General features: G+C 40.8%; 1 protein-coding gene across 1 annotated transcript in view; it reads left to right on the forward strand.

Annotated features, from left to right (window-relative positions):
• The window catches only part of LOC126475337 (uncharacterized), an 802,694-nt gene that overhangs the window by 777,150 nt on the left and 13,257 nt on the right, over positions 1-12,287 (forward strand). The window contains exons 9-10 of the mRNA XM_050103141.1: positions 5,364-5,550; positions 9,695-9,819. Coding sequence (XP_049959098.1) covers positions 5,364-5,550; positions 9,695-9,819 — 312 coding nt within the window. The remainder of the gene's footprint in view (positions 1-5,363; positions 5,551-9,694; positions 9,820-12,287) is intronic.

The raw sequence follows: 12,287 nt of genomic DNA on the forward strand, positions 1-12,287 counted from the left end.
CGCTATATTGATCCTCATACGTATATCTGGCAAAAAGACTTCGAAGGTAAAATTATATATACTTGTGCTCACACAGAGGTTTCTTAACAGTCGTCCTTCTAGGAAACCATTCGTGACTGGAATAGGAAACGGGGAATGTGACAGTGGTACTCAAAGAATCATCCATCACACTCCATAATATGGCTTGTAGAGTATACACTACTGGCCATTAAAATTGCTACACCACGAAGATGATGTGCTACAGACGCGAAATTTAACTGACAGGAAGATGATGCTGTGATATGCAAATGATTAGCTTTTCGGTGCATCCACACAAGCTTGGCGCCGGTGGCGACACCTACAACGTGCTGACATGAGGAAAGTTTCCAACCGATTTCTCATACACAAACAGCAGTTGACCGCCGTTGCCTGGTGAAACATTGTTGTGATGCCTCGTGTAAGGAGGAGAAATGCGTACCATCACGTTTCCGACTTTGATAAAGGTCGGATTGTAGCCTATCGTGATTGCGGTGCCAGACAGGAGTGCGTGGAACGGTGTACTCGACGACGAACCTGGGTGCACGAATGGCAAAACGTCATTTTTTCGGATGAATCCAGATTCTGTTTACAGCATCATGATGATCGCATCCGTGTCTGGGGACATCGCGGTGAACGCACATCGGAAGCGTGTATTCGTCATCGCCGTACTGGCGTATCACCCAGTGTGATGGTATGGGGTGCCCGCGAAGGCAAAGGTCCCTCAGTCCGTCACACAGTTTTAATCTGCCAGGAAGTTTCATATCACCACACACTCCACTGCAGAGTGAAAAATCTCGTTCTGGAAACATCCCTCAGGCTGTGGCTAAGCCATGTCTCCTCAATATCCTTTCTTTCAGGAGTGTTAGTTCTGCAAGGTTCACAGGAGAGCTTCTGTAAAGTTTGGAAGGTAGGTGGCGAAGTTTAAGTGGGATGCTGAAGTATAGATGAAGGGTGGTATGCCTTTAAAGCTCACTAAAAATGGTTTGATCAAGAACGAACTACAGTAATGTTTTGGGAAATCCAGGAATACAGCAATGCAAGTCAATTAGGAACTAAATAAATATGAAATGCAGGGTAGCCAGTTTAGTTGTTGTCATACCAATGTAAAAGGCTGTATCAGGTATGACGACAACTAAACTAGCTGAGCGCATGAATGGGCACAGACGAACTGTCCGCCTAGGAGATGTCCAATACCCAGTAGCGGAGCATGCCCTCCAGCATAATTCTAGGAACCTAGGAACCTACTACACCGTATGTGCCATTTCGATTCTCCCACCCAACACCAGTCCCTCGGAACTGTGGAGATGCGAACTTCCACTCAAACACGTCCTTTCATCCCATCATCCCCCTAGACTGAACCTACGTTAACCAACCTCACTCCTATTTACTCTTCAGTCTTCTCCTCTTTAGCCATTCACGCATCTTTTTATCCTACATAGATGTGTTTATCTCTATACTATATACCTCTTTACTTCTGTATGCATCCTCTTTGGTTTGAAGCTGGCACAGTACTTACAGTACAATATCTTTGGCTTCCCTCTGACACCCATGCCTCCATATTTGCTACCCTCCCTGTTTACATTTCCCCTGCTGCTTCCCCTTTTTCCCCCTCTTCTCCCTGACGAAGGAACAAAGTTCTGAAAGCTAGGATATGTAAATTTTCTGTTCTGTTTTGTGTATCTATCGGCTGTACTGAGCTGAGGTAAGTACTGGCCAGCCCCTCTATCTCTTTGAAAATTATGGTGAATCAGACAGAGACAGCATTTTGTATCTATTTCAACATATATAATCTATAAATGACTGTGGATTGAATGGCAGAGGGTACACCCCATTGTACCAGTTATAAGGGCATGATCCCATTCCGTTTACATAGGGATTGCTGGAAGAATATTTCCTAAAGTGCTTCTGTGTGTGCTGTAATTAGTGTAATCTTGTCTTCACGATACCTGTGGGAGCCATGCGTAGGAACTGTTACATACTCCCAGATTCACCACTTTTAAGTTAGTCTGAATGCTTTCTAAGTGGGCTTTCCTGGCATAGTTTGCGTCTATCTTCAGGTGTCTGCCAGTTCTGTTCTTTCAGAATCTTTGACACTCTCCAGTGGGTCAATAAACCTGTGCACATTTGTGCTGCCCTTCCCTTCATCCATTCAGTATCACTTGTCAGTTGTATTTGGTATAGGTGCCACACATTGAGTAATATTCTAAGATGGGTCACACAGGGTTTTGTATGCAGTCTCCTTTGTATTCTACCAATAAACTGAGGTCTGCCACTTGATTTACCTACAACTGAGTCAATGTGGTCAGTCCATTTCATATCCCTACAAATTGTTATACCTAGGTATTTGTATAAATTGACACATTCAAACTGTGACCTATTGATATTATAGTCACATGATACTATGTGAGTAGCCGAGATGCACAAGCCACTAAATGGTTTTTTGTCGACTTTGAGTTGAGCACAATACTACATAGATTCTTTCAGTGCCGACGTGATGGAATAGATTTCATGGTGCAAAATGTACTGTAAACTATTGAAATTGGCTGTAGAAAATTGTGTTTGGTTGCAAAAGCTGCAGACTGCATTGTCTTTGGGCACACAGCTCACTTAATGTCAAACATCTACAAAACCCGCAAAGTTCAATAGACATGGCGGGCGCCGTGCTATGTCCAGCTGCAAGGATATAAAACCTACCAATCTACACATTCAAAGTCACCTTTCAGTTTGTTACAATTCAAAGGGATATTCTTCTTGTCCAGATTTAGTTTGGCTGCCAGTGTAGTGAACACGTACACAACTATGGAGCTCTCAATGCCATTGCATTGTTGAAATATGTGCTGGGAAGCACAGTTCAGCTGGTCAATAGGATGTTTGTTGAGGTATCTGCATGAGTGTTTTGAAGAAAACAAGTGATTTTGTGGATGGTTTAAATGCAGATGATGGCAAATGAAATGGGAGTAATTTAAACAGGACGAATACTGCAAGAAGTCGAATCCATCGTTGTACTTGCAAATGACCAGAATGAGACCAAGAGTGGATGCCGCTTACAGAAAAGGAAGAGGCGTCTTGGTCAGTGGAAAAGTAATGTTTCCAAAACAGAAAGGTAATAACATGAGAAGTATTGTTAAAGCAATGTTATGAAATGAGTACTGTGTTGACAACTAATTGTTATGACATACATGGAAGGATTAGTGAAAGTTACTGGTGACTGGCATTTCCAGATTCAAAAAGCCAAAAAACTGATGTACACAAAAATCAACAACAAAATGATTTGTCTAGTTTGTGGAGAGCCCTTCTACAATTTTGAAGCTGGAAACAGGAAGAGCATCCTGAAGAGAGGAAAAAATTTCAGCTAAGGAAATGGCCCAACACCAGTCAGAGATCATGTAAAACTTCCAGAAGGCAAACTCAAATTTGTCAAAAAGATTTTGGAGCTCCACTCTGGTGAAGGTTTGGCGACCAACGACAAACTCAGATTCTACACTGAGGTGTTAGATGAGCGGGAAGGCGCTACTAGAGTCGCTCCTGCCGTTGTCACCATCTAAAGATGACGGAAGCGATTTTGAGTTGATGGACAGTGTTGGGGTCAATTTCACTTAAAAGCAGTTTTCAAATGATTTCATGGTCTAGAGCTTTTTGTTGCTGTGTTAACTAAGCTGCAACTTTTGGCCAATTTTATTACTTTCTAAAATTTTGTTGATGTTTTACTAAGATGCAATTTGCAGCTTATTTTATTTTCTACAATATCTTGTGATGTCAAAAATGTGATGGTGTATTTTTTTCTTAAAAAAAAAAAAAGCACCTGATGTTGAGCAATCATGTCTGTTCTCTTTTTTACGTTAAGTAAGTCAGTTGTACCTGGTAAAATGATGTCTCCTTCATATTTTTATATGCCAATTTTGTAGAATTTTCAGACTTCTCCTTGAAATAAAATGTATTCTGTTTATACTCGCAATAATTAAATTTCACCTTTCTGTCTTTCCTAATATATCACCAAATATCAAATTTTGCAACTGAATGTTTGTTTTGTAATTGGACTGATACATTTGCAAAACCACTAATTGCAAATTGGTTGCAAAAACTGCTAAGTCAATATTTCACTTCACATACAAGATACCTGCAGATTTCAGTCATTAATTTTGTGTAATTATTTTTTACTTATTTTTAGAAAAGAAATGATGTCTTTACCTTTAATAGTTTGGATGGGATGAGTTTTTCTTGATTATCTCAGTTTTCCTTATCATGCCATTAGTGGTTTTTGCATCTGTGCTACTCATATGATTTTGCTTTATGAAGTGCAAATGTTATGTTGCTGAACATTTAAAGCAAGTTCCAGGAATGTTGTGAATGTTCATGTGCTAGAATTTGCCAAATGCCTCTCAGTAGAGAGCGTGCAAAGAGCTTTCCATGTCAGGTTTCACAAGACATAATCAATTTACAACAGCATACTGATGTGGTAAAATAAATTCAGGGAGGGAGGTTTTTTGTGTGATGCAAAATGCTTAGACCATCCAAGCATGACAGACAGACAGACAGTGGATCGTGTGATGGATATGGTATTGCTGATGACAAATTGACTCTTCTGCAATTCTGCATTGGTATGAAAATGACCTTTCAAGCAAATTAATCTTCAGTGATGAAAAACAACTTCATCTTTCAGGTAAAGTCAACATTACATGTTTGTGGGGGACAGTATACATATGCAACTGTCCCACACATCCAGTATTGCAATGTTCTGTGTCATGTCCAACAAGACAGTCCATGGACCCTTCTTCTTCATTGAAAGAAATATCAGTAATCATATCACCTACCTTGGCATGCTGCCATTGTGAATGATGCCCAAACTTGAAAATGATAGTGAGGATTTCATCTTCCAACCAGATGGCACTCCTCCACATTTCCACAATTGTGTAAGAGATTACATGAATGAAATGTCATCATGTCACTGGATAGGCCATGTTGTGACAACTCTTGTGGCTACTATGGGCACCAGAACTGACACTGTGCAATTTTTCTTGCAGGATTACACTCGAGGACAGCTTTAATGTCCAGAACCTTGAAGCCTTGCAACACCCCATCACAGCAAATGTTCTTGCTGTCATTAGATTGGTTATGGACAGAATTGGTCTACCTGTTAGATATGTGCCATGCAATGAACAGTCATAAACTTAAAAAAAAAAAAAAAATTTTAATATTTGTCTTTACACACTGTATCATTTATTGGGTTGTTGTTGGCCACTTATCTGTACAGATTTTTTGAAGTGTTGATGACTAGATGGGTCATAAACTAAAATTTTTCCAAAAGTGCTCTACAGTGATGTTAATTTAGTGTACTTTTGTCACAGACCTGTCAGCTGGGAATGATGCTCGCCATTGTGATGAGTGTCGGCCAGGAGAGGTGTGCGTCGCCCTAGGCACGGAGACGCTGCCCCTATGCAGAACACCCAGTGATCCCTCGGACCCAACTGGTTGTGGTGGACTCTGTCAGCTGGGCACAGAGGTGTGCTACAAGTTGGACATCGATGCCTTCAGGTACCTGCTTCTTACATCAGACTAGAACCCATAAGCAACATAGAAACATATGCTCCAAGGTTCTGTGCTCTATTTACAACAACGGCATGTCATCAGACTGCTGCACCACCCACTGTATTAATTGTAATGAAATTCCATGTGGTTCATCTTACAAACCTGCCATTTCCTAATGTTGGCTTAAAAATTTAGTTGCCACTCATACCGGTACTTTTAAAGTCAAATTGAACTCAACTGCCCTACTGCAAACTTGTGAATGTGCACCATTAATTTAACATGTGTTCGATAAGGGGCATTCAAAAAGAAATGAGCTGGAGTCTGGAATGTTCCAACCAGTGACAGGAGTGTAATATTGTGGCATGTGTAATGAGGTGTCGTTCCTACCAGAGTGTGGAAGTTCACAGTCCGTTGCTAGAGGGCACGCGTGCACGTCACATGACTATACAGAGTTAGCAGCAGCAGCATGCATCAATCGTTCAATGCTGCCAGTCACATTGGAAACAGTGACATGGAGGCATCAATGCAAGAGCAAAGAGGTCTTGTTAGGAAGGAGCAGGAGGGAAGGACACTCATCGACAAATGTCACAAGTCTACTGCGAACTCTGCTTGTCCCTTGCAAGGGTCAAGGCATGGCACAAGTGCTTCAGGGAGGGACGAGTGTCATTAGCTGATGACACACGTTCTGGAGCACCACACTGTATTATTGATGACATTATCCAGCTGGTGGATGCACTCATTACGCAGGACCGCTGAATGACAGTGAGAGCTATACCCATCATGGTGGGATTGAGCGTTGGAAGTGTTCACACTATCAAGAAGGAATGACTGCACATGCACCAAGTGTGTGCCCAGTGGGTGCCCCACAGTCTTCAACCACACCAGGAAGCAAGTTGAATGGCCCATTGTCTTGGTCATCTGCAGCATTATGCTCAGGAAGGGAATGTGTTCCTGGTAGGAGTGGTGGCTGGAGATGAGTCACGGTGTCATCACTTTGAATCAGAATCAAAACAACAAAGTCTCTAGTGGAAGCATCCAGGGTCACCAGCACCAAAATATGCCAAGGCCATCCACAAGAGTGCAGGAAAGGTTATGCTCACGTACTTCTTTGACCAAGATGGCCCCCTTCTGACTCACTTCCGGCATCATGGGACAGCAGTGAGTGCCCAGCATTACTCGCAAACCTTGACCACCCTTCACCAAGTGATCAAATCAAAATGACCAGGCAATCTCGCCAGTGGGGCCATTCTGCTCCACAACAATGCAAAGCCTCATATGGTTAACACAGTTGTGGCACTCCTGCGGAAATTCAAATGGGAGGTTCTCAGCCTCCTTCCATACAGTCCAGATTTCTCTTCCTGTGATTATGCCATTTTGGTCCCCTTAAAAAGGCTCTGAGAGGCAAACAATTCACCTCGGATGACGACGTCCAGCTGTATGTGTGAAACTGGTTAACATCGCAGGCACGGGAATTTTATGAGGCAGCCATTCACCACCTTGTGTCACAGTGGGACAAGTGTCTCAAAAACTGGGGTCAATACTTCTAACATATAGGTACTAGTTTCTGTAATTATGCCTCCATCTCTCTTCTTTTTTAATGCCCTTATACATGTGACAGATGAATGTTTTGATTGGCCGATCATTGAGACTGACAATTAAACATCTCCAAGGGAAGATGCATGCAAAAAGAAGCCCTTATGTGATAAGTTAACATTCAAGTCATGTCAACCAGACAAATTAACGACAATTAAATCATCAGCAAGAAAAGGTTGTCACTTATGCAATACAGTATTTACATGAAACATGAACCATGTGAACACTGTATGTACCCCTGAGGTAGGCATATAAGTTTGTCACTGGTTGAAAGATTTTAACCTCTACAATGCTTCATAATAAGCTGAAAGTGAGGTAATAGATGAGTGCCTGGAGCAGATTTTATAGTGGGAGCAATTTCAGTGGTAGGGACCCCTGGGGAGGACTAATTGGCTGAGAATGTGATGATGCTGCATAGGTTAGGAGGGCAATGGAGAATGGCATTGGGTTTAGGGAGAACACCTTATAATTTTTCTAGACTGCTTGGTTGGATTTTTCATTTTTACCTCAAATATATTTATCATTTTATGAAATATAGCATTCACAACCGCCTAAAATTTGTGAAAAATGAAGAAAAATCACAGGAATAATACACTTAATATAAGTAACTCCCCCACATAATGTGTCTATCTTAATTTGAGAATATTGGTGGTGGTGGTGGTGGTGGTGGTGGTGGTGGTGGTGGTGGTGCTGGTGCTGGTAAGGGCACATGACAGCAAGCTCTTTATGCCACTTCCTGTTTTGGGCAATCGTCTCCATAGACTCAGGCAGCCAGTAAGATGCCAACATTCCATGTAACCAAGCTTTAACACTTTATAGACCAAACCCAATCGTAGCTCGGGCCGCAACTTTGTATTAAAAAGACTGCATTCAAGTGTTGGTCGGGTACAATTTACTCAACATGTGAGCCATCTATCACTCAGAAACTGGACTTGTATATGAGAATAATGTACAGATGTCTTGCTGTCCATCGATTGACTAGTGCTGCTTTCTGCTATCAGTTTCTAGAATTATTTTGAAAGAAACATTAGTGAACATAACAGCTGCTGTACCAAATGTTGGAACCAGAATGATTGCATTGACATAATTTTGTCCATGTACTATACTCGCAAACTAAGTTGACACTTGGTGCAATGATTGGTGGCAGTCACCATAAAGGCGTTTCCCATTTATAGTTCCTACCATCAGCCACGGCATTGAGTGTCAACTTGGTTTGCTCATATGTACTCCTTACAAGGGAACCTCCCCATCGCACCCCCCTCAGATTTAGTTATAAGTTGGCACAGTGGATAGGCCTTGATAAACTGAACACAGATCAATTGAGAAATCAGGAAGAAGTTGTGTGGAACTGTGAAAGAATAAGCAAAATATACAAACTGAGTAGTCCATGGACCACATAAGCAACATCAAGGACGAAGTGAACTCAGGAGTGCCGTGGTCCCGTGGTAGCGTGAGCAGCTGCAGAACGAGAGGTCCTTGGTTCAAGTCTTCCCTCGACTGAAAATTATACTTTCTTTATTTTTGCATAGTTATTATCTGTCCGTTCGTTCATTGACATCTCTGTTCACTGTAATAAGTTTAGTGTCTGTGTTTTGCGACCGCATCGCAAAACCGTGCGATTAGTAGACGAAAGGACGTGCCTCTCCAATGGGAACCGAAAACATTTGATCGCAAGGTCATAGGTCAACCGATTCCTCCACAGGAAAACACATCTGATATATTCTATACGACACTAGTGACGGCATGTGCGTCACATGACAGGAATATGTTGTCGACCCACCTAACTTGTACACTTGGCGAATGGGTAAAAAGATTCTTCTACCTTGCCCGATTTAGGTTTTCTTGGGATGTGATAATCACTCCCAAAAAAGTGATGAAAACATAAGAGTTTCGTCACATAAACTGAAAATAAAAAATTAAACTTTTTCATTCAAGGGAAGATTTGAACCAAGGACCTTTCGTTTGGCAGCTGCTAACGTTACCACGAGACCACGGCGCTCCTGCGTTACCAGTCTCCTTGATGTTGCATATCTTCCCATAAACTACTCAGTTTGTATATTTTGCTTATTTTTTTCACAGTTGCACACAACTTCTTCCTGTTTTCTCAATTGATCTGTGTTCAGTTTTTCAAGGCCTATCCACTGTGCCAACTTATAACTAAATCTGAGCGGGGTGCGATGGGGAGGTTCCCTCGTTAGGTTTCACAGTTTGCTGTAATTATGCTACAAGTACATCATGTCTCTTGAGTGAGCAAGAAATTTTGGAAGCTCAAGAGGGAGGAATTGCTTGATAACTCACCTTGCACTTTGTTTGGAAGGATAATTATACTTTCTGTCTTAATTATTTTAAAATTTGTTATGTATAATAGGACTAAAGTAAATATAAAAATAAATTTTGAAGCTTGATCTTCTTTAGTATGTATTACCCTTGAAGATAGATAAATTACATATGTGCCAGTAACACTTTAAATGACAGCATAAATGGATGGTTTCCTAGGTCCAAAATTCTCCTACGAACTTGTAAGATTACCTGTCTTACACAAAAACCTTGTTTCTAGGTGCATTGATGATTCTTTCTGCTTGCCAAGTGAATGGCAATGTGCAAATCAACTGTGTATTCCTGAAGTGAAGAGATGTGATGGTCATATGAATTGTTATGATCACACAGATGAATATGATTGTGGTGAGTATTTTCTCATTTATTATGCCTTTTGTTGACCATTTTTATTCAGTACTGTACTGCAGTTAAAATGATCTACTAAAATTTTGTAACTTTTGCAATCTAATGAATATATCACTGTGACTGGGACATAGTTGTTTTTTAGCTGACACAAATTATTGTGGAATTTGTTTACCATGCTGTTACATTATTCTCAATATGATATAGTTTGTACCTAGTGCTCTTGTTTTATTTTGAGTAGGATACACAAGATCTTTTCTGAAAATATACCTGTTTTAAACATATATTTGCAATTACAATGAAATGAATATCCCTAGCTGCATACAGGCGTTGATATAAGTCAATGGGGATAGTTGAAAATGTGTGCCCTGACCGGGACTCGTATGCAGGATCTCCTGCTTACATGGCAGATGCTCTATCCATCTGAGCCACCAAGGACACAGAGGATAGTGCAACTGCAGGGACTTACCTCTGGCACACCTCCCATGAGACCCACATTCCCAACTTACTGTCCTGCACTATATTCATAGTGCCCCTGCCCATTGTACTCATTACTCGCGGCTTTTTTGCCGATTTCTGTAAGAGTTCAGGCACTGTTTGTGCATCCACACAGAAGAAGGTGGTCAAAAGGCCGGTGAGCCTTTTATATATATAGACTAGCTATACCTGACGAACTTCGTTCCACCTCTGAAAAATCTTTATATGTTACAGCTCACCCGGCAAACGTTGTTTTGCCATATAAATTATCTATAGTCTATAAGAATAATGTATGTGTGTAACACAATGTATACATGTAACACAATAGCCATTGTTGGTGGGAGCTCATGACACAAACAATAATAATGGCCAAAAACTGTGTATGGAGTGAGAAAAGACTTGGGGGGAAGTCCGGCAGTATTGGCCACTGTTAGTTCTAGCATTTCTATGATAGATCGCGCGGATTTAACAATTGCGGCTGATACACGCGCGTCCATGAGCATACAAACATAGCAGCAATTTCACGTCAAAACATGTTTACCAGCGTTATGAATGAGGCCAAGCACTTACGCATCGATTTTTATCGTACGTAAAAATATTATACGATTAAATTCTTTTAGAGCAAAAAAGGAGAGCACAGGAACTTCTTTGTTCCACTAAAAGAATTTTATTGTATGATATATTTCAATATGATGAAAATCAATGCTTGTGCACTAGGCCTAAATGTCGGTTTGGCGAATGAGGCGTGCTACCTAGTTAAACTTCTCAGTACAGTTACGTCGATTCTAAGAGGTATATTCGAGTCGTTGCTTTTGGTATGTTTTCTTCAATTACCTATCTATCGAATAGTGAAAGACTATCACTGATAGACACTTGGCGGGGAGGTGGGGATAACTGGTCAAGTGATAATTGATCAGTTATCAAGCAGGGCTGAAAATAAAATTATTAAATTACTAAAATTGCTATTAAAAATAGGGGTGGGTGGTAGAAGGGTGAAACTTTAGGGTTGTGTGTATTTTTTAATGCCACATCATAAAAAAATAAAAATAAAAAGTTTTCTCCAAAATATAAGAAAAAAAATTTTGCCGTGGACCACCCTTATCACTTAAAGGTATGAAAAATAGATTATGACCGATTTCTCTCTCTCTCTCTCTCTCTCTCTCTCTCTCTCTCTCTCTCTAAACAAAGGTGCTGCAACTTTACCAAACGAAAGCATTGGTACATTGATAGAAACAATAAACACACAAACACACACACAAATTTCAAGCTTTCGCAACCCAAAGTTGCTTCATCAGGAAAGCTTGAAATTTGTGTGTGTGTTTGTGTGTTTATTGTCTCTATCAACATACCAACACTTTCGTTTGGTAAGTTACAGCATCTTTGTTTTTAGATATATTTTTCCCATGTGGAATGTTTCCCTCTTATATATATGGCTCACCGGCCGTTTGACCATCTTCTTCTGTGTGGATGCACAAACAGTGTCCGAACTCTTATGGGAATCGGCAAAAAAGCTGCGAGTAATGAGTATAATGGGCAGGGGCACTATGAATATAGTGTGGGACAATAAGTTGGGAATGTGAGTCTCACGAGAGGCATGCCAGAGGTAAGTCCCTGCAGTTGCTCTATGCTCTGTGTCCTCTGTGGCTCAGATGGTTAGAGTGTATGCCATGTAAGCAGGAGTTCCTGGGTTCGAGTCCCGGTTGGGGCACACATTTTCAACTGTCCCTGTTGACTTATATCAATGACTGTATGCAGCTGGGGGTATTCATTTCATTGTAATTTCATTTCTAATGAGCTGCATGTTTACCAATGGTATTTGTTCTTTCTGACATGTCCGAAAGAATAGATACCATCTTCATATACATATATTTGCTATTATCTAGAAACAAAGGAGTCATATCTCTGTGGCCTAATATGACATCTGCACTTACATCATGAAATAAATGTTTCATAGCATCTTTTCCACACTAATTTATATCACTGCCTTTGAAACA

Source organism: Schistocerca serialis, chromosome 1 (genome assembly GCF_023864345.2).
Source record: "Schistocerca serialis cubense isolate TAMUIC-IGC-003099 chromosome 1, iqSchSeri2.2, whole genome shotgun sequence".
In the NCBI taxonomy this organism is placed as follows: Eukaryota; Metazoa; Arthropoda; class Insecta; order Orthoptera; family Acrididae; genus Schistocerca; species Schistocerca serialis.